Here is a 25,771-nt window from a genome sequence, read left to right on the forward strand (position 1 = left end):
GTTCTTCAGTATGACCTCAGCAGGTGAGTGCATTAAAGAAGAGTAGGATGAGTATCTAGCAGTGCATTCTGTTTTTGTCCGTGTACAAGCACCATCAGATATGAGCGTTATATGCAATATTTTTGCATGGTGTCTCTGTAAAAATAAATTTTCTGCATAATAACACTGTATATCATTCTGCCCTTTGTGCTATTGTGAAAATAATGCTAAATAATAAATAATATGTCAAATCTTAATTAGAGTAAAAATAATACACTGACTCCCAGTTTTGAAAATGTAGAAACAAAAAGTCTCCAGTAGAGTTCATTTAGCTTTCCATCATTTTAGCTGCTTTTAAAAAATTTAGTAATAATTAGTATGGCACTTTAATATGCAAAGCCTCATCTTATAAATCTACACTGTCACTTTATGCAGGTCACATTCGTTCCCGTATTTGCGGAACAAGAGTTGCCAAAGGCCACTTCAGAGCACAGGCTCTAACCTAAGACTCCCTAGAGAAAGGGCTAAATTTCAAGTAATGCTGCTCCACAGTGCCACCCTTGACAGTGGCAGGAAGGGGGACTACAGCCCAGAAGAATCAGGATGCCAATATGGGCCCTGCTGGCTTTATATAAGAACCCTTCTAAGTCTGACTTCCCAGTCTTGAGCAACCCATTTGTGAGTGAAGGTGCTAAAGAGACTCACTTTGCTTCAAGAAAGCAAAAGGTTCTATTCCAAATTTGGGATTACAAATAATCATAAATTCACCACTCTTAATTGGACTATATAAATCTAATAAATAAATGAATAAAATGAATATAATTTACCTCCAGTAATGGAGGCACTATTCTTCTGTATAAACTAGCTGCTTGGGAACATGAGCAGGAGAATACTATTGCACTTGTTTCTTGTTTTGGGGATTCCAGTAGATATCTGGTTGGCCACTGTGCGAACAAAATGCCTGACCAGAGACTCCTTTCATCTGATCCAGCAGATCTTCTTACTTCCTTATGTTCTTAATCCTTTTGGTATTTTGTTACATTTGGTGAAATATGATGCCAAACATGTTCCAGATTAGATTTTACTAGCACATTCTCTCTAATAAATCTTCAACTATATTAATCACCAACAACAAATTAAATAACTGATCTATGGTGATATGGTTTTTTCTTTTCTTTTATCAAATAGATACTGAAAAAGCTGTATTTGCCCTGCAGCAAAAGCAGCATAGGTTTGCATCAAGGACCGTTTGATAACGAAGGAATTTATATTAATACTCTGTTGGAGAATATGCGAGGAACGTAAACAAGCATCTTGTGATGAGCATAAAGCAAAGTTATTCAGTTAATATGATAGAATATTCTAGACTGAAAGAATATTATAGGCTGAAATCATTAAAGTTTAACTTAATGTAGTAACCACATAGGTAGATGAGAAGGAGAAAGAGATAAAACATATTTTGTATTCACACCTCAATTTCTTTGGGTTGTATCTGTGTTCCAGCAAAATTCTATATAGAGCATTTACTTTTATTAGTACTAAATTACACATCAGTAGCCCTGTATTAATTTCGGCTTCTGAAAGTTCTGTTCATTGTTCTCTCTCTCTCTCTTTCTCATTATTTATTACATTTCTATACTGCCACCATAGCTGAAGCTCTCTGGACAATTTACAACAATTCTTTAGGCTAGCCTAAACTAGAGAAGACAGAGAAGTTGAAACTTGGTGGTCATTTCAATGATGATGATGACGACGACGACAACTAGAATCATAGAATAGTAGAGTTGGAAGGGGCCTATAAGGCCATCGAGTCCAACCCTGTTTAATGCTAATAATCATTTTAAATTAAACTGTTTTACTTTTTAAAGTACGCTTGAACTACATAGCTCCCACATCCTTCTTTCAAAATGTGAGTTTCTTCAGCAGTCAACATAACAGTGCTATGAGTTCCATGGGCATAGTCACTGCAAGCTGGGAATACATGCATTTCCATTATGCTTGTTTACATCAGAACAACAAGTAAGATGGGAGTCCCTTTCCGTTGGCCTGGCTGGTCAAACAACCATTCGGTTCCTCCCTCCCAGAAATGCCTCCTGTAGTTGCCATTTCATTAGTGCTCCAGCCATTTTCATACAACAAATATGTAGACTCAATGCATGAAGGAGAAACTGGAATTGAGCTGGGGGGCAGGTGGTGTGATCCTGCTCATCTTTAATTTATTAGAATGTAAGCCTATGCGGCAGGGTCTTGCTATTTACTGTTTTACTCTGTACAGCACCATGTACACTGATGGTGCTATATAAATAAATAATAATAATAATGTCCATTTCTTGTGTGCTTCTATGTAGCTTCATTATGTAAGAGTTGGTACCTAAATTTGCTTATTTTCTTGTTACCCCCGGTGCCCCCAGGTGACTAATTCATTATACGCCAATGATGGGAGGGGATATATTGTCAACATTGTATAGCACTTACTGTTATCTTAATTGCAATTAACAATCTTCTAGGCACACAATCAAAGAGATAAGTCGGGTACATGGCCTGGTTGGAATGTGCCTAGCTTGCCATGTCAGACAGGGCATATCAGGATAATAGGAATACAGCAACTGAAAGGATTTCAAGTTGGAGAGATGAGGAAAGAGTCCTCCCCATCTCTCCGCTCCACAGCCTCTATCTAAGCCACCTCACAATGGAATGGAATGTTGGCAGACTGAGAGATGCAGCCCTGTTGGTTCTCCTCAATGGTTTCCAATACCATGAACCAAGGTATCCCTCTGGATAGTTTAACTAGTTTGAGCTAGTTGTGATGTTATGGTGGTTCTGGTACTTCCTGGAGGAGCAATCTCAGAAGGTTGTGCTGGGAACTTATGTTCCACCCCATGGCATTTGTCCTATGAAATGCCCCAAGGTTCCTTCCTGTCCCCCATACTTTTTAGTATCTGCATTAAACTGCTGGGGGAAGTCATCTGGAGGTTTGGGTTGAAATATCCTCATTATGTGAATGATACACAATTCTATCTTGCATTTCTATCTACTAATCCCAGGAAGGCTGTAGAACCTTTAAACAAGAGTTTACAGATGGTTTTGGAATGGATTTAGGCAAACAATTCAAGACTTAATCCAGGGAAGATGGAGATGTTGTGGGTAGAGAAATTAGCTGCACTAGATGGAATGTTATAACTGGTCTTGGATGGAGTTGCACTCCTAAATGATCAAGTGAGCATTTTGAGAATTCTCCTGAACTCAACACTAGCTGGGGAAGCTCAGGTGACATTGGTGGCCAGGAGTACCTTTTACTAGCATGGACTGATATGCCGAGTGCAGCCCTTCCTGGAGAGGTCTTACCTTGCCTCAGTTACACATGCACTAGTGATATCCAGTTTGGACAATTTGGAAACCTCAGCAGGTGCAGAATGTGTGTGCCTGACTACTGTTGGGGGCTTGGTGGTTGGTTCAAGAGATATGTCTGTTTTGCCAGCTGCATTGGTTGCCTGCCAGTGATCTAAAGTGATGTTTTTGAACTTTAAAGCATTCAATTACCTGTTACTTACTGGTCCTAATTACCTGGTCCTTCAGGTAACCAAGTTACCTGAAGGGCCACCTTCACCTGCCCAAGAGCCTGCCCAGGCTCACTTGCCTGCCTTTGGGAGCAGTTACATTGGCAGGTATGAGGGAAAGGATCTTTTCTGCAGTAGACACTCACTTTTGAGAAGGATTACCATTTGGGGCTAGGGTCTCCAACATAGTGCCACTGGGCACCAGTATGCCCATGCACAGCTCTCCTGGTGCACACCAAGCCCCTTGCCCCTTCTGATTTTTATCTAATTCTCTCTCTCTCTCTCTCTCTCTTTCTCTTTGCTGGCATGCTACAAGGCAAAGTGCTATTTTCCAGTGCCATCTTTATTTGGATCCAAAGAGAGTGCTTTTGTGTTTTGGAGTTCAGGCACCACCTCTGTTTTGTACTTAAGTTCATGCACAAGCTACTTTTTTTTATTAGTCTCACCAGTTTAGCTTCTAGGAAATAAGTGTTTTGTGACCAGCCATGTGCAACATAGTAGCCATGTTATAAATGGGCAAGGTGCCCCATGGCAGCCATTCTGGGTCAGCACCCATGACACTCAAATGTCCAAATGTGCCACCAACCAAAAGAGGTTGAGGACCCCTGATCTGGGGTCTAGTCAGGCCTCTTCCTTAGGAAAGCCCTGAAGCCTCATTTTTTCCTTTAGCTTTTCTTGAGTTGTATTTATTTGGACTGTTGGTGGGTTTTAGATGCTTTTATGTATTGAATTTTAGTATTTTCCAGACTGGGTTTTTAAAAAATTAATTACCCTGGCTTTTATTAACTTTTGATGTATGTCTTTGTATCCAATTTCATTGTATATACTTCTTTGCAAAGGTTATACTCTTAAAGCCAGCCTAAAAATATTTTGAATAAATAAATGAAAGCTACCCATAGATATCTATTGAGAAAGGAAAGAATTTAATGTAGCTGGGGACAAGTATGTATACCACCCTTCCCCCAACTCCAACTCCCAAAAGATAATAGCAAAGAGAAGTGCTCCTGGTCCAGCCCTGATTAAGTAAGATCAGGGTGAAACATTTGAAAAAGCAAATTGAAAAAAATAATAAATTTCCGCTAATGCAAATTCCAAAGCAAGTACAGCTCATTGTTTCCATGTTTTAGGCTGGAAGGAGCTATTTGTGGAACAGAGCAATTTACAACAGCCCAGTGCTGTCCAGCATAGATATCCTGTTGCAGGCTTTTATGGTGTATTTTCTCCTTTTCGGACATAAATGGTCAGTCTAATTTAGACCGCAATTTACATTTTAGTCATCCTCTTGATGATGGAGAATGTATGGAAGGAGAAAATAAGAAGTGGTGCCATAGCTGAAGAAATATCATTGGAATATTCTAATATGTCGCAATCTAGAACTATCAAACTGTACAAGGCTAGCAAGCCTACCCAACCAAATTCTGTCACTGATAGCTTATTTTAAAGTAAATTTGGTTTTAATCATGTCACCACTAGGCAGGTCAAGAGATCCTTTTGACTAAGTAGGAGCTTAATTTCATGTGAAATACTGCAGCCTGCCTTGTAGCAGTGCCCAGCCAAATAAGCAACACCAGTGAAAGTAGAAGTCAATATACATTGTCTGGAGGAAAAGGCTTTTGTCTCCATGATACTTCTCTTCCAGAACTTCTTGCTTTCTGTCCCTGGAGCTTCATTCACTACAGTTTGGCTTAGTAGATGTCATTCTTCTGACCTAGTCAAATGAAATGAAATGAAATGAGCCCTGAGGCGAGGGAGATAACAGAACCCTGAGCTGCTATCATATGTGCTTTTCCTATTATACTGAACACATTGCATAAACACAACACTTCCAATTGGCAGTGCATGCAGGAAAAAAGGAAGATGTTATGTGTTAAATTTTGTGCCATTTTTACCAGATCTGCTTTCAGGGTAGAAAGAAAAGAATTAGAAGAACACAATTCTATTATTCTTTAGAGTTCATTATATTTCTAAATGCATCTCAGTGAACAGGACTTTTGGCATTCCTTACTCAAATGAAGGGGAAATTGATGTTGACACTTACATTTGGAAATACACAGAAAGCAGGGCATATTATATAAACGACAAAAAATAGCTGTGCATTACATAATGTTAACAATTTAGAAGTAAGGAAGAACTGTGCATAGCTTCTTATAAAGATCTGAAATGCCCTTAAATATCACTTCATTTGTAATATGGTAGTATATTCAGGTTTCCAGCCAGCTAGCTATGCACTCCCCTGAGTTACTATAAGTTGTAAAGGCCAATTCACTTTTTCATTCCCACCCCTAGTTTTCCAGTTTTCTTTACCAATGGAGACTCCACTTTTCTTTTTCAACTGTGGCTCCTGGAGGACACTGAATGGCCCAGTTTGCCTCCTTTGCCCCTTTACAATTTTTGTTTTTGTATTTTTGCATATCTCATGCTGATACTTCGCTCTTGTTTCTCAGTGGCTCCATTTTGGCACTCATCCATCTGAATTTGCTATTAGAGGGAATTATTAGCAATTACCCATATCAATAAGCTATTGGAGAGTTAGTAGTGCAAATTCCATGTCGCCACATGATGCAAGATTTCTCTAGCCAGATTTACACCAAGCAGAATATAGCACTATGAAAGCGGTATGAAAGCAGTATATATATAAGAGGCAGGAGCCACACTACCATACTGAAGTGCACTAACGACTGTTGGGGCCTATTGACACATACCATATACCACTTTCATAGTGCTATATCCTGCTTGGTGTAGATCTGGCCAGTCTCTTCTCCCTCTGGTGTCCTTTCAGCTTTTTCTTCTCAGCTTCCCTTACTCTTAAGTATCACCAACTGACTTTTCTTCAGCTCCTTTCCCAACATTCTGTGCCTGTCCTTTCATTGGCCAAGCACTCTAAGAGCTCACAGGAGTAAGCATTATTACACGTGCATACACACACTGTGTCACATATTACATTACATGTACAGTGTGGGAGGTATGCATTGACTTCCCATTTGCCTCATCCGTCTATCTTCCCAAGGTGTCCAGAGCTCGAGCTTTGAACTTCTTCAAAGTTTCAGAATTTTCTGCATGTGTGTAGTGCTCAAGCTTTAGTTTGTTTAAAAAAACAAAGCAAACAAAATCATTCTGGTAGATCTCTAGTAATAAGCCTTACACTACCATATTATATAAGAAAGGAGACTTACAATGGAAGACAACAGCAGAAGGAGGCTGTTTCACCTTCAGAGATTCCATCAGCTACTTCTAGAGCATTTCTAGAGATGTTGAGACATCCCATTAATGCTTTACAATGGGATTTCTCTCTGCTACATTTGTTTCATGTCCTTTTTCCAACATCAGGAGCAGCATCAATGAATCCTCGGTCATCTCCTATCCAGGTAGTAGCTAGGCTGAGACTTGCTTAGCTATAATTCTGGAGTGTATTTAATAAAGCTTTCTTTGTGAAGCTCTTAGAATTTGTTTTAGTTTCTTCATGTTGTTGAGGATTGTTTGTTTTTTATGATGATGTGCTTTCACAGTTGAAATGCTATTCTTTTATTAATAAATAAATAAGCAAATTACACCAAACTACATAAATAAGCAAACTACACCAAAATAAGCCATTTGAATCTATTTTTAATCCAACATGAGATTTTTCAGGAGTGTTCATCACTTGCTCTCACTTTCAGTGAGTAGCCTGATCTCCCCCACCTCCATGAATCCAATTTTGGATGTTCTATTACCATGTTGTTAATTCTGGTCCAGTGATGCACCTCCCCCCCTTTAAAGCAGCAGTTGTGGGCTCTGACTTTGATCAGAGTAGGGGGACTTACTCCTCCCTTCCCTCATTCTTATGTTCTACATTGACCTCCAAAACTGCTACTAACCATGCTAGATGGGGGATGCAGACATGGTGAGGAACTTAGTAGTGTTTTTTCCCCCCTAGAGGAGTAATAGCAGTTTGGGAGATAATTCAGATTGGGTATTTGGTGTGAGAGAAGAATTAAACAATTCCTATTATTCTCTCTGCACCCCCTCCCAACACCACTGCTTCAGTAAAAATGCCCCTCCAGCTGCTTTAAAGTAAAAACAATTTAAAAAGTAATAAGAGATTTGATCATGGATCTCTTGCATCACATCTGGTTGGGCTGTTGTTTACAGCGAAATAAAAAAATGTAGCTGTTATTACCAACATCAGAGTTAGGTCAAAACAGTATTTTCAGTACCAACTTTAAAAAGGAAGAATGTCCTCTATAGTAAGAGAACATTTTGATAGCAAAAATGAATCATCAAGATGAAATTTGATTTTTGTAATGCAAATGTTTGAAAAACAAGGCAAAACCTGAAGAGACAGTTATTGAATTATCACACTTGGGTGTGAATTAACAGCTCTTTTTTCTCTAAAACCATATGTAGCTCATGTAGAGGAAGTACAAACAGATACTATAAGTGCACTGCAATTATAAGTAGCCTTAGGAAAGAGCCGGAAACAATTTTATGATATTGCCAAAGATTAGTGCTGAAATGCATGAATGTATAGCTGAGAAAGACCTGCTGCTAGAGAAATGTTTTGTTAGATGAAATGCAGTGAGGGAGTCACAATGCAGCTGTAAATCCATTAAGGCAAGGAAAGCTCTGCTATAACCTTTCTGCATTTCAGCTATTAACTTCAAGGATTGCTGAAGTTGGTAACTTTGCAAATATGGTTTCACCCCACTCAGTAACTTAACCTCCTCTTCACCAGCCATTTCCAGGTCAAGAGAAATTGCTTCACTAAAACAAGTGGTGAATCATCCACTATGCATAACAATTAAGTGTGCATACCCCTAGCATTGAACATGCTATCTATGCACAGGTGTGCATCTGGAAAGCAGATGAAAATGATAGGTTCAAACTGGATCTCACATGGATTTTTCCTGGATAAGACAACCCTGAAAGCTGAAGCCAGATGCAAATGTTAAGGAAACAATATTTCCTTACGTTTCCATGTGACTGCGAAATGTCAACATAATCATTTCTGTCCAATGGTTTTTGGTACAACAGCTACAGCAAGGAAACTTGTTCCGTTTCAGACGCATGCAGTTTTCAGAGTTTTGCACGTTTTTATAATGCAGAAATCATGCCTGTGAAAAATTAATATAAATCTATGGTTAAAAAAAAGACTTGTAAAGATAACAAATTTAGAACTTTATACTGACTGAGGCAGGATCTACACTACTGTTTTAAAATGGTTTATAACAGTAGTGACAACTGTTGAGGCCCAGGACACACTCCCTATACAGTTTTCAAAACGTTTTCAAAGTGTCATATCCTGCTTGGTGTAGATCTGGCTTCACTGTAAAAAAAAAGGGGGGTAGGGGTTTGACACTCCATTTTAAAATAAACTCCACCATGAGCAAAATGACAGAATTATATTTAAAGGGTTTGCACGATACTTTCAAACAGAAATAAACAATATTATTATTATTTTTAAAAAGACAATGATAGAAGAAATTAGATGCTTAAGGACAAAAATCTAAATCATTAATTGTTTGCAGATATCTTCTCAGTCCTCTTTGGACATATAACAGTACACTGGAACATTTTAAAGATTTTTGCAATTGTGTTCAGCTTACGAATGATAGTAAAAATATGCTTAATGTTTTTTGTCCCGTAGAATGATTGAAGACTGTGGGAAAAGAGGAACTACCATGGCAGAAAGGAGGCAGCTGTTTGCAGAAATGCGTAAGTGTTGTGCAATTTTTTAGTTTTTCTGGCAGATGAATGCTTTCTTGCAAGAGACCAACAAGACAGAATATAACTTTAGTAAATATTGCATGGATTTGTGCCCTGGGCCACAGGCAGCTTGCTGTACAATACAGGAGTTTAAAAGTGCTTTTAGTGTGCGGCAAACTGCAAAAACGTATACATAATTGACCTGATGTCTTTTTGTAGCTCTGTGGGTCACTTAAAAGCTAGTTTTTCTACCATATCAATTACTGATAAGTTATCCAAGGCAAATTTATCTATAATAATTTAAAGATATTGCTTGAACAGTCAAAATCACTATCTATCACTACGTAACACTATCCTGAAATCATCCTGACTACACCAAAATATCTCAGTTTTTAGATTCTTAATTTAAATATTTTTAACAATGTCTTGAATAAAAATGTTTTCTGTGATTAATATTGTCTGGTACCAATATCAATTTTTCTCAGTTTTATACCTCAGATTTAAACAGTCTTAAATTGATGTTAATATAATTTAGCTTGCAACTGCACATGTTTAGTTTCCTACCCTGATCCCTGCTCTTAAATATACATATTTGGAAAGCTCTGTTGATTTCTCTGTAACTTAATTTTAACTAAATATGCGAAGCATTATAATTTTACCGCAGAAAGGATTTTTCAGATTTTGCAATCATGTTTTTTTATCAGACATGTGAAGTTGAACATTATTATTTCCATTTCACAAATGAGCAATTGAAGCCAATTTGTGGGATTTATATACAGCTCTTTCAAGTCAAAACTAAGTGTCTGAAAGTAGCTCATATTAGGAGAAAAGTGAAGCCACAGATTGTTAGGTAACCTAGTTTGTATCCAAAGCCAGTAGATCAGTCACTTCACAGAGTAATGCTACCTTTTCCTTCTTACAGAAATACAAGTAGATCTGTGGGAGCCTGGGTCCTCAGAGTAGATCACTGCAGTTCTATTACTGCAGGAGGAGAAGAGTTCCACCTCTGAGGCTGGGAACTACCTAGCCCTCGAGAGTGCTAAGACACAGGCCAATAGGGATCCTCTGAGAAGGAGTGCTTGATTACAAAGGAGGATTCCATGGGAGCTCCTCCCTCCTCCCCAAATAGGATTTTTGCCAAAGGGTCTGTAACACACTGCAGCTGAACCCTGAGTGGGGCTTAGAAAACTCTGGCTATATAAACATTCAGTTTTAGCCTAGCCAGTGCTGGAACATTGTTTATCAATTCCTGTGCCTTGTAATTGACTTTCTGTGTGAATTTTTAAAAAATTTATTTTATTTATTACATTTTTATACCACCCAATAGCCGAAGCTGTCTGGGCGGTTCACAAAAATTAAAACCATAATAAAACAACCAACAGGTTAAAAGCACAAATACAAAATACAGTATAAAAAGCACAACCTGGATAAAACCACGCAGCAAAATTGATATAAGATTAAAATACAGCGTTAAAACAGTAAAATTTAAATTTAAGTTAAAATTAAGTGTTAAAATACTGAGAGAATAAAAAGGTCTTCAGCTGGCGACGAAAGGAGTACAGTGTAGGTGCCAGGCAGACCTCTCTGGGGAGCTCATTCCACAACTGGGGTGCCACAGCGGAGAAAGCCCTCCTCCTAGTAGCCACCTGCTTCACTTCCTTTGGCAGGGGCTCATGGAGAAGGACACCTGTTTGACTCTGCTTCTGGACTGAGTATAGTAACTCATTGTTGAACTGTTCTTTGACCTTTATCTGGACTGCTTCTGCCTTTACCTGATCCCATACTGGGCTGGAACTCTTGGGCAAGACCATTTGCCTACTTTATTTATTTATTTATTTATTTATTACATTTGTATACCACCCAATAGCTGGAGCTCTTGCCTTGTTGTCTTGCCTTTTGGGTTGCCCCATAGTTTGTTCTAGCATTGAGCCTGATTCAGCCATAGTGGGACACATGCCCACAAAGCCTTTTATTGCAGGTTTCCTATTCAGTCACACAACTGAGTGGCAAATCAACTGGGCCATTAGGCAAATGTTTGGGAGGCATGGCTGCAATGTCCCCTTACCACATCCATTTCTCCTTAGCGTCTTCCTGCACCCCCTGGCTGTTGCAGACATCTTGGTGGCAGCAATGCTTGCATGTTACTGGCCTGAGCTGGCTATCTTACCTGCTTGCCTTTTCCCAACATGTTATAGATAGCTCAGTTGGGAAAGGATTCTGATTGAATGAGCAGGCAGAAACGCAGCCAACCCAGGCCATGCAGTACATCAGGTATCGGATGTGTGCATATGTTGTTCTGCTGATGTGATGCATGCTGTTGCCACGATGCAGCATTTGTTTCAACAGGTAACAAACAGGCACTACACAGAGCAGTGAGCAAGTGGACAGCAGGGCTGTGTGTGTCCTGGAGAATGCTGTCCCATTACCTGTGTTGAAGTAACGTTCAGTGGCCAGGTCACTCAGCTAGTGTAGGAGGAACGTGTATGCAGGGAACATCTTGTCCTTCACCACAGACAGCAAAATGTCTTGATTGTCCCTGCAAGTAAGCAAGAGGGATACAAAATATCATATTTGTGAAGTCTTATTTTAACACAATGGCAACAAATAATCACAGCAGCTCTTTAAAGCAGTGGTTCTCAGACTGAAATCTGCTGATAATCAATGACCACCTGCATAAATCTCCCTTAAGTATCACAAAATATTGCGAAGAAAAAACTACCTCAACTTTTTCTGTCTGTTTGTTTCTGTTTACTTGGTAAATGGGGCAGAAGTAGCATCTGTTCAATAGAGGTGCTAAACACCTTCTCTATTCCCTTTATGTGCAAGAAAGAAAAATACTTCTTTGTCAGTCGTCAGTGGCTCTGATCCTTACAGAGGCACAGCAAGATAGCTTTCTCCCTTCTATGCAGCAACTTTTTCCAGAGGTGACTGTGCAAACAATTCTGGGAACACCAATGTGTAGAATATCTTTGAATTCACAACTTCTGCCCCCTCTTCACCTTATTTTCCTGCTGAGGAGTTCAATCCTGTCAAGGGGTTGTTAAACAAAAGTAATTGGGTTGAAATGGCTTGTCAGATTTACTCTCAGCTGGGGCCAAACTAAATATTCTCTTACAGCTACTATCAAGTTTTTCCTTGCCTAATTAGTTAGCTAATTACATGCCTAAGGACATGAGGAATGCCTAAGAGTTCCATCTTAGAGAACAAATTCTGGAATTTGGTAGAGAAATCAATCAGTGTGCTAACAGTGTGGGAGTTGGTGTCTAGAAAAGTTCTTACCATTGTTATATATAAAACACTTTAAAAACAAAATAATAGTTATAGTATTAACCAATCAATATTATCTGCTCCCCCAACCCCAAAACAGGGTCCCACTTCCAAGGAGCTTGATTGCAAATTCTAGTCACCATTTTCCTCCTCAGTTTTTGTCCTGCCACCTTTTTTTTTTTTAAAAAAAAAGAGAGGCTTTCACTCTTCTTTATAGCATTTCTGTGCCATTTTTAAAGGGTGCTCTCTTCTGGGACTCATAATCCTGATGGGCTGACCCTTTGGGTGCATACTGAAGATCAATAATGCAAATTATTTATCCCTTATTGCCCAAGGTCTAATTAATATTGAGCAAAGAGATGTGATCTTGTGTATGTACCATTAGCAAGGCGACAATGTAATTACACTATTGCTGTCTGAGTGAAATGATGGGGCAAAATGTCCGTAATGATTATCCTATTTGAAAAGAAGTCCACCACCAAAACACAATCAAGAACCTCTGCTTTAAAATGCATTTAATAAGAGTCTTTTGAGATTAAATAATACAAGCACAGGATCGTAGCAAACATAACCTGATATTAATAGAAATATTTTAAAAAAAGAACAGGACAATGTGAGTATTGTGCAATGTTAGTCATATAACATGAGAGAAACAGCTGGGCTGCAACTTGACCAATGAAGGGAAGAAGTCTTTTAAGAATAAATCCGTCTTTTGGAAAAATGAAAATGACTTAGGATGAGACATTAAATAGTTTAGGGTAGCATTTGCCTGGAACATATGCTTGTTATTCAAGCATAGAGATTTATGAGAAATTAGTTTCAGTTCATTTTTGTTCAGGATTTACCCAGTTCACACCTCCCAAACTGAACATGGACTCAAATGCAATCTGTACACTTTCAAGCTTGGAATGTACTTCGATTCGACAGCATGCATAAGTTTGAAAAATGTGCATGAGAAATATGTATTCTTGAAGAATGTACATGAACATGCTTTAATCAATAGGAGAAGAATGCATACATTTCAAAGATGTGCACAATGGATGTGTACATTTGGAAAAATTTGCACAAAAATATGCTTATGCAGACGCAAGCCTGAACAAGCTTTGAGTAGAATTTGGAGAACTTGTGTTTTACCTGTACACACATCCCTAGACAATTGGTAACACAATCTAGTCAAGAGTACTTGGCAGATTGGGGAGGGGAAGAAGAAAAGTTATACTTTTATCATGAGCAGCACTGGGGCAGCAAAATAATAATGCTGGTTCTTTTCTTTCCTGTCACGGAAGATTCAGATTTCAGGCCCATTACTATGCACTCTCTGTGACCTAATCATAATGCTAAACCAAAGATGACGTTTTCACTTTACAAATAATATTTACTTTTCAGATCCTTTGACAAGACTTTCAATTCATATTTTTACACCATCCTGGAGGAACCCAGGACAGTGGTTCTGGGCAACTTCAACTTTCATGCTGAGGCTGATTCTGGAGCTCCAGCTCAGGACTTCATGGCCTCCATGACAACCATGGTGCTATCTCACTTTGTCACCCTGCCAACACATGAAGCAGGGCATACCCTTGATTTGGTTTTTGGTCCAAGCTGTGAGATGGATAGTCTGAAGATTGGGGGGGTGTCCAAGTAACCCCATTGTCATGATCAGACTATTTCCTGGTGAGATTTGAACTTACAGTGTTACTACAAGGGTAGGGGACCCATTCAGATGGTCCGCCCCAGGAGACTAATGGAATCCAACGGATTCCTGAATGCTCTTGGGGACTTTCCAGTAGAGAGAGCTGGTGATCCAGCCAACGCCCTAGCCTCACTGTGGAATGGTGAGATGCGGAAGGCCATCAACTTGATTGCACCTGAGTGCCCTCTCCAGTCCTGCAGAGCCCGTTCTGCTCCTTGGTATACTAAGGAGCTGCAAACAATGAAACAGGCTGAATGTTGGCTAGAGCGCAAATGGCATAAGACTCGGTGAAGATGACCAAGCATGCTCTAGAGCGCATAATCGTGCCTATTGTGTGATGGTGCGGGCAGCAAAGAAGGCTTACTTTGCTGCCTCCATTGCATCCTCAAGTAGCCGTCCAGCAGAGCTCTTCTAGGTGGTCTGGGGGCTGCTAACACCCTCCCCAGCAAATGGAGCCCTGGCCCCGTCGAGGACCCACTTTGATCTTTTTGCCTCACACTTTGAGGACAAAATCATTTATCTCCACAGCGAGCTTGACATTGATGTTACTGCAGCTCCAGTTGAGGTGCCTGATGCCACCATCAGCCTGATTTTGTGATATCAGTTCCAGTTCTTGTGGCCTGATGATGTGGACAAGGCACTTGCAGCAATGTGACCAACCACTTGCCCTCTCGATCCCTGTCCCTCCTGGCTTATAAAAGCAAGCCGAGGGGGGTTGACTGGGTGGGTCTAGGGGTTGATAAATGTCTCCCTCCATCTAGCATGGCCTCACCCGAAGAAGATGAAAAGGAGAAATAGAACTTGTGTTATTAACATACTGATGGTAATGCACTTCAAAACTCCAGATGACCACCCTCAACAATTTCTTGTAGATGTTAAATAGCATGGGAGGCAAAACCAACCCCTACAGAATCTCATGGTGGAATATTCACAGGGCAGAGCAATATTTTCCAAGCACCACCTTTTGAAGACAGCCAGCCAAATAGGAGTGAAACCACGGCAATCTAGTACCCCACTTCCCAATTTTATGAGATAACGGGCACATAAGTGTGTGCAATGTTGCCTCTTATACCTCTACTGATTGCCCTTGGAGTGAAAGGGGGACAGAGATGCAGTCCCCATTAATTTGGAGCACTTTAGGTCTTGTTTTGTTCTTATTTAAGGAACAATATATGAAAACAGTTTATTTGCTGGTCAATTGACTAGTCAAATGCTGTCATTTCATTGGTTAATAAATGTCCTTTTTCATTCAAGGGATCCCCACTGTTATCTCCAATCATAGATCAGAGATAACAGTAAGAGGACACAGATGTGTGGAAAGCCAGAAACTTTGCCAGTGCTGGGAGGATGTGAACAGTGAGAGATGTGCAGCAGAGGTGCCTAACTCAGCCAGCACTAGTAGCAGTTGCTCCTTACACTTCACCTGAGTCCCTGTCTTTTTGCTGAAAGAGGCACAGAACTCTGTGCTGTCTCAGAACTAAGAAATGCAAAATTCAGGAGGGTTCCCCTACCCATTCAGAAAAAGGTTTTTGTGAGGCTCTGGGTGCTGCCAAGGAAAGGAAGTCATTCTACAAGCTCCCTTCCAGCAGTGCAATGTGGGATACATCCCTAATATCATATTCTGAAATGACCCATTAGCTGAGGATATTACTGCACACTGTTTAGTTAAATATTAAATTTAAACTGTTTCCCATGGTATTGGAGTTCAGCCATTTTGGTTTTTTAGCCTGTAGTTTGATCAGATGTTTTTTGGTGTGGTACATATAGAAAGCTTATCCTTTCCATTTGCTAAGCTATTTTAATTTTGTTTTCTTCCCATTCTCCCTATTTAGAAAAGACAACCTTGAACACTTCTTTATGTTCTCTCATCTGTGTGTGGAGTACTTGCACAAATTGCAACTATGTCTACGATAACGTATATTTACTTCTCTACCATTAGGGGCTCAAGATCTGGATCGCATTCGTTTATCTACCTACAGAACAGCATGCAAGCTTAGATTCGTACAGAAGAAATGCAACTGTAAGTGTGCCAGTGGTTAATTTGAATTACTATCATTAATCTTCCACTGTGGAGTTGTGTTTGTTCCCCAGTTCAAATGCAAATTGGAATTTATTTTAATACACATTGAGGAGATGCTAATAAGAACACCTGGCTTGCCAGAAGAGCGTGATATCCCACTATTGCTAATTAGACTTAAAAGTTTAAATGTTTGCATGCAGATGGTGGTAGGAGAGGGCGGAGTTTTTTTAAAGTGCATCTTCTGAAAAGTACTTTTCCCTTATCAATATTATGAGATGTACCATAAAATTTAAAGAAGTTCTCGCTCCACTCCCACCCTGCAAGTTCTGTTTCTTAACACTATTAGATTTGTTCATTTTACTTCTAAGATTATCTTTTGCAGCTGGATGGAACTTATTTTAAGCTTTTACAATAATGATAGATATTAATTTTTGCGTCCAAAATTTCCATCATTAAAATGGTAAATTAGCAGGTTTTTCTCTGTAAATATCTCATTATATAAGCCATCTCTAAGAATGCTACATGCTTCCTAAATTATAAGCAGTATACAATTGTTTTGCAGGTTTTAAGTAATATTTTAAATAATTTTTATTTTTCATATACATGGTAAGTTGATCCCAATTATGATCACTGCACAGAACTGGCAGATATGTCCTTGGGGATTAGCTGAAGAAGGGGCTCTTTTTCTTTGTTTCTAAAGTGGAACTTCTGATAACAAAAGTTCTTCTTCGTGGTCTCTGTGCATCACACTTAATGAGGGGGCTCTGCGCCTGCGTGGAGCCTCGATCGGACGCATTCCCGCTCAATCCCTCAGTTCCTCTTCGACCGCCGTCAGCATTGCCTCGTCGGGATTTGAGTTACTTACCTACTGATGAGAAATCCTCTCCGCCTTTCTTCGTTCTTCATTTTTTCTTCGTTTCTCTTCATTTTTTCTTGTTCTTATCATCGTCTTCCTAAAAAAAGGGGGGGATTAATTTGACCCTATTTTAGTCGTTAGCATCCTTCAGGCGCATGGCCTTAAAGGCCCCTTTTACTAAATGCGTCCAATGTGGCAGTAAGCTGCCGCCATCAGACGAGCACACCCTCCTGTGCCTGGGAGAAACCCACGTTGTTGAGTCCTGCAGGCATTGTATGACTTTTTCTAGACAGGCTCGAAAAAATAGAGCCGATAGATTGAAGGCACTTCTCTGGCAAAAGGCGCTTCAAGCGGTGGACCCCATCCTTTTACCCAAAATGGCATCTGTCGAGCAGCCATCTGCTTTCTCTTCACAGAACCCTCCTGCAACTCTTCTGACCTCAGGGGGTTCCATAACCCAAACGGCAGCAAAAAAGCTCACTAAGAAAGCTAAGAGGCCCAAGACTAAAGAAGCTCCGCCGAAAAAGAGGAAGGAGACACTAAACATCTTCCTCCTCTGGTAACAACGCCACCACTTTCCCCTCTACTCGATTCCCCTATTTGAGTACTGGTGAGGTCTCCTCTGCTGCCATTGGTCATCGAACCAATATCAACAGTGTCAGAGGGAGAAATTAGGGAGTTTTTGTCGTCAACACGGCCTCCTGCCCAGGACGATCGGTCCAGAGACCTATTTCCAGACTGACCGATTCCACCGAATCAGCCAATTGATGCCGTCTCTCCTCGACACCGCCGACCTTCGCCACCGATCCATAGCCACGATACCAGCAGTCGCTCACCCTCTCACTCCCTCTCTAGGGACAGAGGAAGAGAACCACTCCCGCATCCAGAGCACTGGAGTCACCATACCCACTCCAGATCGCCTCACAGAGACTGGGACCGATTCTACGAATACTACCAACCACCCAGTAGATACTATCTTGACTACTGGAGAGACCACCTGGAGCAACCACGCTACTGCGACATGTACTACGAGTCCGTATCCCCTCGATCACGGTCCCGTCAACCAACACCACCGCCCCCGGCATCACCAAGGGGAGTGTCTCTGAGTATTCCCCGCACCGAGCACCGCTCTACGTTTCGAATCCAACCACTTCCACTCCCACCGCCAGATACTCAACTGGCTTCGCTACCAGTCACCAGACATGCTTCGCCTGATTCGCCTGAAGATTACGAATCTGACTCTTCCTCAGTACCGTTGCCTGCTCCATCCATGCCCTCCCCAGAGGACATGGTAGTTCCTAAATGCGGAACTTCTCCTTCGGAAGACCTTGGCATATTTTCCGACCAAGTCCTCCGAATGGCACAAAGCCTCGGTATCGAGGCCCAACAACAAGTCGAGCAAGTAAGAGATCCCATATATGATGCGATCTATACCGACTCCAGCCTCCCAGTCTCCATCCCGTTCTTACCTAAACTACTACAGACTGTTCACCAGGCATGGAGCACAACCTCCACAATGCCCCCAACATCTAAGTGCCTCGAATCATTGTACTGAGTGCAGGAAAAGGACTTAACCTTTCTCTCCTCACACCTGTGCCCAAACTCCATCATTGTGGAATCGGCGCAGAGGAAAGCCCACAAGCACCACACCTCGCCTGTCGACCAAGAGGGTCGTAAGCTAGCACATGGCTACCACATCATTCCTTTCCCTTCCACCGCTGGGGTTCGTAAAAACAACACCCCCAAACCAAACACTTTTGGCAGAGACCTCTATTCTCCTTCAGAAAGGAACCATAGAGTGGGTCACCACCGACCAATCTTCCAGTGGGTTCTTCTCCCGCTGCTTCACTACAGTACTCTGTACCCTACACCTCCTCGACACACTAGGCCTGTGTATCAACATCGGAAAATCCAACCTACAGCCATCCCAGACAATCCAGTTCATCGGGGGCCAGGCTAGATGCCCATGTCAGCAGAGCCTCCCTCCCTCGAAACAGAGCCCTAAAACTCGTTACGATGGCCACCTCCTTGTTCAACAAAAGGAGCACCACAGCACACTCCCTCCAAAAACTACTCGGCCACATGGCAGCTACGGTTGCAGTTGTGGAATGGGCCAGACTCAAGATGAGACCTCTGCAACTCTGGCTGGCAGAGGTCTTCAATTTTGAATCCGACGGCCGTCGCATTTGAGTACGCATTCCACCCAAGATAGCGTTATCCCTGCTATGGTGGATGGATCTCAACAACCTAACTCAAGGTACACCATTTCAGCCACCTCCACACTCCAAGTCCATAATAACAGATGCATCTCTAAAGGGATGGGGAGCACACTGCGGACCCCTCCGAGCCCAAGGTTTATGGTCATCATCAGAGAGGCACCACCATATCAACATGCTGGAACTCTTGGTGGTATGGAAAGCCTTAGTCGCATTCGAACCAGACATTGCGAACCATCACGTCCAAATTCTCACGGACAACACATCTGTTTTGTGGCACCTGAACAAGCAAGGGGGCATGCACTCCCCCCATCTTGTCAACCTCACAATCCAAATATTTGCATGGATGATGCCCAGGAACATCCACCTTACAGCTGTGCACATCGTAGGCGTCTCCAACACACTAGCAGACATGTTGAGTCGCTCCGACAGGACATCCCACGAATGGGAACTGGCACCTCGCATCTGTCGGGCCATTTTCCACAATTGGGGACAGCCCACGGTGGACCTTTTTGCATCCCCACAGAATGCAGCCTGCCCAGCCTTCTGCTCCAGAGGAGGAGGCGAAGCATCTCTAGGAGACGCATTTGCCATCCATTGGTCAGGAACCCTGTTCTACCTATTTCCACCGTTCCCACTGTTGACGAGAACAATCGCCAAAATCTCCAGCGAACAGACAGATGCAATCCTTATAGCGCTGTGGTGGCCACGACAGACGTGGTTCCACGCACTGCTGCGACTCTCACAGGGGCAATATCTCCACCTTCCCCTACACCATGACCTGATATCACACAGCTCAGGCAAAGTACACCACCCGGACTTACAGACCCTAAAGCTCACGGCTTGGAGAATCTATCAGCCTTAACGCACCCCCAAATTTTAGACCAGGTCCAAAAGATACTGGACGCGTCTAAAAGGCCATCCACCAGATGCTCTTACTCCTCCAAGTGGGCAGCATTCCTTGGGTATGCAACCGACAACGGGCTCGACCCACATAACGGTCCCGTATCCGAAGTACTTCAATTTCTAGCGAACCTGTTCGATAAAGGACTCAAACCCTCCTCTATTAGAGTCTACCTCGCAGCCATATCAAACTTTCGGCCTTTGAAGGGTACACCACGTTCTGTCACACAATGGCAAGAGCCTTCCCTAGAGGCCTAAACAACCTTGCACCACTTCTCAAGCTCCAGGCTCCATCATGGGACCTTCCACTGGTGCTAAAGGCACTCATGGCTAAGCCCTTTGAACCTATGGCTACATGTAACCTGCAACTTCTCTCTTGGAAAGTCGCATTCCTTGTGGCCATTACTTCTGCTAGAAGAGTCAGTGAACTTTCGGCCCTTAGAGCAGACCATCCTTACCTGGTTTTCCATAAGGAATCTGTTTCACTCCGTCCAGACATCTCATTCCTCCCTAAAGTAGCATCCTATTTCCATGTCAACGAACCGATCTCCCTTCCAGCTTTCTTCTCGAATCTGAAATCTGACCTAGAAAGAAGACTCCACTCATTAGATGTCAGAAGGGCTCTCGCATTCTACAAAAATCAAACCCAACCCTTTCGATCTACTCCAAGGCTTTTTGTCTGTTACGGACAGCCTAACAGAGGTGTCACAGTTTCCAAACAAAGGCTAGCAGCTTGGATTCGACAAACAATCCAACTGGCATACCGCACCATGCGCAAGAATCCCCCTACAGGTGTATCCCACCTACTAGGGGAGTAGCAACTTCCACAGCCTTCGCCAGGGGAATTCCCCTTTCGGACCTGTGTAGAGCAGCCACCTGGACGTCAGTCGACGTTCATCCAGCACTACAAGCTAGATGTCCATGCCAATTCCTTGTCTCGATTCAGAAGGGCTATCCTGGCATCCATACTACAGTGACACCTTACCCGCCTCCGGTAAGTGAGCTCGCTAATCGCCCCATTAAGTGTGATGCACAGAGACCACGAAGAAGAAATGCAGGTTGCTTACCTGTAACTGTAGTTCTTCGAGTGGTCACCTGCGCATTCACACTACCCACCCCCCGCCATCCCCACTTCGGTGTCAGCTTACCTGACGGTACCGAGGTATGGTCATCCCAAGGTCCCGGATCGACTTCAGTCTCGAGGAACTGAGGGATTGGGTGGGAACGCGGATATATATGCATGACGGTGGGGGAGGAGTTCCCACCCAAATAATTCTTAGCTATTAAAATTCCGATCGAGGCTCCACACAGGCGCAGAGCCCCCCATTGAGTGTGAATGCACAGATGACCACTCGAAGAACTACAGTTACAGGTAAGCAACCTGCATCTCCCTGCAGTGCACATCCTATGCCTCACTGTTTAGTATTGGCACACTGGAGGCCTGAATCCAGTGGTCTTCTGTCTCCAGCGTAGATAGCATTATTGAACGGAGGATACAAAGAAAGGTGAAGCTAGGGATGTGCAAGAATTTTGTTCATGCTCGCAAATCATGCAAACATGTCCCGTTTGCAGCCCCAAATTTGAATGAGAGCAGGACAGCATGTTCTCCAAAAATGCTTGCCAATTCCTGAGCTTGCATTCACCCTTGGGGAAAAAATGTGCATTTTCACACTTTAGTCTATGGAGGGAAAGTGCACATTTTTGGTGCGCTTTTTAAAAAATGTGCATTTTTCCCATTCAAGAAGGACTTTATGCACTTTTTGTGCACTTTATCTGTTCAAATGAAACAAAAAGAGGGAGCAACTGAATGCAGGGAACAAGTTGAAATGTGTTTCAAGTTGGTGTTTGGAGATTCTTGGTGATGACTAAAATCACATGTTTGTCCTTCCCTAGGTGAAGCCTATTCTCTTCAGCAAAGCTGCTATATCTGGAACCCACTTAGGCTTTCCTTTCAGTGCATGATCTATTGCATATTGGTTTATGTCAAGTATAGCATTTCATAGGAGGCAAAAGGCACAGCGGTGCCCTGCTATGAAGCATATCAGTAGCAATCCTATTATAACAGATTGAAACTATGTATCAAGCATGTAAGATGCCTGTGGGATTGATAAAAGGCCTTCATGATAGTACACTATTGAGTTATTTCCAGTCCAGTCCCTTGTGGCTTTAAAAAGCCATGTCTCTGCACCAACTGTTGTTCATGCTGCATAACTTTGCATTGTACAGTTATGCTACACCTAGTGATCAGAGCTCTATTGATATACTAGCTCACTGTCCTGGTTTGTCTTGCATCCCCTTGTTGTGATGTTGCTCTGGTGCAGTAGACTGGATTTTACAAACTTACTTGCCAATGCAGCAGATCACATGGTAAGGGTTATGTGTAGAGTTCTTTGTCCTGGTTATGCATATAAGCTCAATTGCTTGTAATAGGCTTTACATTTGCAAACCTGAGTATTAAGAAGCAGTAATGTTTTGGTTGAATTCCATTGTTTCAGGGCATTTTGTTCTCACCAGACAATAATATGACACAAAGTGCCTTAGCTGCTCCCTTTTACTAGACTGACTTCTTTTATGAACACAGGTTGGATCACAACTTGTTCTCCATTCATTTCTTCAAGATTCTGGGAGAGGATTTCAGCATATTGAGGACAAATGCACAGAATGTCAAAGTGGGTAGGTCACCTGGTGCCCTCTAGGTGTTTGGACTATAGCTCTCATAATCCCTGATCATTGGCCATGATGGCTGGGGCTGAAAGGAGACACAGGCACCAGGTCGCCTACCCTTGGTATTCTCTGCTTCCTTATAGATCACGAAATCTCTTTCCCCTAATAACCTCCTGTGGTCTGTAATTAGAAAGGCAGGAGCCACACCAAGCAGGATATAGTGGTATGAAAGTGGTATATGGTATGTGTCAATGGGACCCAAGAGTTGTCAGTGCACTTAAAGCAGTAGTGTGGCTCCTGCCTTTTATATACCACATTCATACCGCTTTCATAGTGCTATATCCTGCTTGGTGTAGATGAGCCCTGACACTCCAATTCACAGCCATGACCACTCTTCATTTTGTGTCTTGTTTGAATTATTCTGTATTAGCACTCTTTGCTCTTCCACCACCTTTTTTTTTTTTTGCTTTCATCACTGCAAACTTTCCATGTTTCCCCATCTCTCGCTCCTTCCGTGACCTGTCTATTGATGCAATGACTGTTTCAGAAGTATTGTCTCTTCTTGTTGCCCCCATCAGTTCTGCTCACTCCATGGACTCCACAGTTTCCACCTTCATGTCCTATCTAACCTCAACTGTTTATTTATTTGCCCTATTGTTCCACAGAATTGTCTCCCCTACTGATTCTAAGCACTGATTTACTTCCTCCGTTAATTATTTCTTTGTTCTGGGGTTGCTTAGTGCCTTTGGAGTAAACCAAAATATCTAGCTGACTATAAATTAATACTGTCTTTCTCATCTGTTACTTATTTGATAAAGCAACATTACTACATCCCTGTGCTCCACACCCATGCTAACAATTCCATTGTCTTTCCTTGACCTTTGATGATTTACTTATGCCTGTTCTTTTGCCTCCTTTCTCTTCATTTTCTATTTCTTTACCTCCTTCATCAGTGGCAAAATTGAAATTACTTGCCCTGATACCTCTTTACCTCACCCTATCCTTCCTCTTTACATCGCTCCTCCACCTTTCTCAATCCCTTTCTCCTCTCCAGAATCTCTTCATGAGATGGGCACCCTGCTTTACTCATCCTTCACATCCCCCTAATCCTGTTCCTTCACTATCTCTCCTGCTATTATCCTCACCACCACATCTCTTTCCAATGCAAACTGAAAGCTAGTGTAGTGGTTTGAGTGTTGCACTAGGATCTGGGTGACCTGAGTTCAAATCCTCCTTAAGAAATGAAGCTCACTTCATGACTTTGTGCCAGTTCATCTTTCAGCCTAACCTACACCACAGCGTGGTTATGAGGGCAAAATTGGGTGGTAGTGGGGAATGTATATCACCCTGAGCAACTTAAACGAAAGTTATGATAATAATGTCAATAATAATAAAAACTACTTGTCCTTACCTTTTAAAGCTCCCTGCTATTTTCTGACCCTTTTAACCCCCCCAAAAAAAATATCCATCCTGTGATCTTTGTAGCTCTAATTCTACCACACTCAACCACTCAAAGGTCTCTTTTCTTGTGCCATTCCCCATTGCTGGTGCCATGCATGGAATTCCCTCCTTTAAAATGTACATAGTGGCATCTCTTCCTTATATATACTAGTGTAAATCCCTATTGACACAGGTGCTGAGAGGATGAAAATATGTTTGGCCATTTCCCTTATGAAGAGAAGGGAGTACAATTCCCATCTTGCACCGCACAGGAAGGGAGAAGGAGCAGCCGTTCCACCCCTATACTCTGTGTATTCAGAACAGTCAGTGTTGACCACTGAGGAACTACATTTCCTATGAGGCAAAGGGGAAGGAGGGGGGTTGTGTGAAAAAGAATGCACCAAATTTTCCTCTTCTTCCCATAATCCCTGTGCTCTCCTTTCCTGAGCTGCCCAAAGCTCAAGCTTTGAACTTTTTGAAGTTTAAAAATTTTCTGCATGTCTACAATGCTCAAGCTTCATTTTAAAACAAAAATGAGAAAAATCAGTCTGCTAGATCTCGAGTAATTTGCCTTACACTACCATAGTTTTATATAAGTTCCTTCAAAACCTTCCTCAGAACTCACCTGTTCCTCAAGGCCTTTGGATTTCTTTAATACTCATTCTCAAATATACACAAATTCTAAGTAAATGTATTCATTCCCTGTTTACCTTGTCTGTCCCACGTTTCCTTTCTCTCCCTCTTCATCTGTTATTTCCCCCATTTTCTATTTTAGATTATAGGGCTCTTGAGAGCAGGGAGCTTTCTGTTTTTTGCCTATGCCCATGAAATTCTGTAAAGCATCATGTACACTTACGGCATTATACACTGATAAATAAGTCCCTCACACTATGTCAGCTACTCCATATATATAAATATAACAAGAAAAGCATGAGTCCATGACCTTGGACTCTGTGGCTCTGTCTATAACTGGTTCGCCTCCTATCTAGAGGGTCGCTCTTTCAGCGTGTCGGCTAACGGCAGCTCGTCCTCCTCTTTTCCCCTTTCAGTTGGGGTTCCGCAAGGCTCGGTGCTTGGCCCGTTGTTGTTCTCTCTATACATGCTGCCCTTGGGTAAGCTTATTCAATCTCACAGCCTCCAATATCACCTGTATGCCGACGATACACAATTATATCTCTCATCTCCGGAACTTTCTCCTGATGTTCACGATCGTATCTCGGCATGTCTTTCAGATATCTCAGCCTGGCTGCTTCATCGTCGTTTGAAACTTAACATGGCAAAGACTGAATTGCTTGTTTTTCCTCCTAAACCTTCTCCTCACCTCTCATTCTCTCTTACTGTCAACGATGTCACGCTTACTCCGGTCAAGGAAGCTCGTAGTCTTGGCTTTATATTTGACTCCTCGCTCTCCTTTACTCCTCACATCGAGGCAGTAGCTAAATCCTGTCGTTTCTTCCTGTATAATATTGCCAGGATTCGACCATTTTTGTCTGTCTC

General features: G+C 42.0%; 1 protein-coding gene across 7 annotated transcripts in view; it reads left to right on the plus strand.

The window, feature by feature from the left end:
- The window catches only part of DTNA (dystrobrevin alpha), a 232,960-nt gene that overhangs the window by 120,342 nt on the left and 86,847 nt on the right, over positions 1 to 25,771 (plus strand). For all 7 annotated transcript variants that reach the window (XM_063130691.1, XM_063130692.1, XM_063130689.1 and 4 more), the window contains 2 exons: positions 9,160 to 9,227; positions 16,115 to 16,195. In XM_063130691.1, coding sequence (XP_062986761.1) covers positions 9,160 to 9,227; positions 16,115 to 16,195 — 149 coding nt within the window. The remainder of the gene's footprint in view (positions 1 to 9,159; positions 9,228 to 16,114; positions 16,196 to 25,771) is intronic.

Source organism: Elgaria multicarinata, chromosome 7 (assembly GCF_023053635.1).
Source record: "Elgaria multicarinata webbii isolate HBS135686 ecotype San Diego chromosome 7, rElgMul1.1.pri, whole genome shotgun sequence".
Lineage (NCBI taxonomy): Eukaryota > Metazoa > Chordata > Lepidosauria > Squamata > Anguidae > Elgaria > Elgaria multicarinata.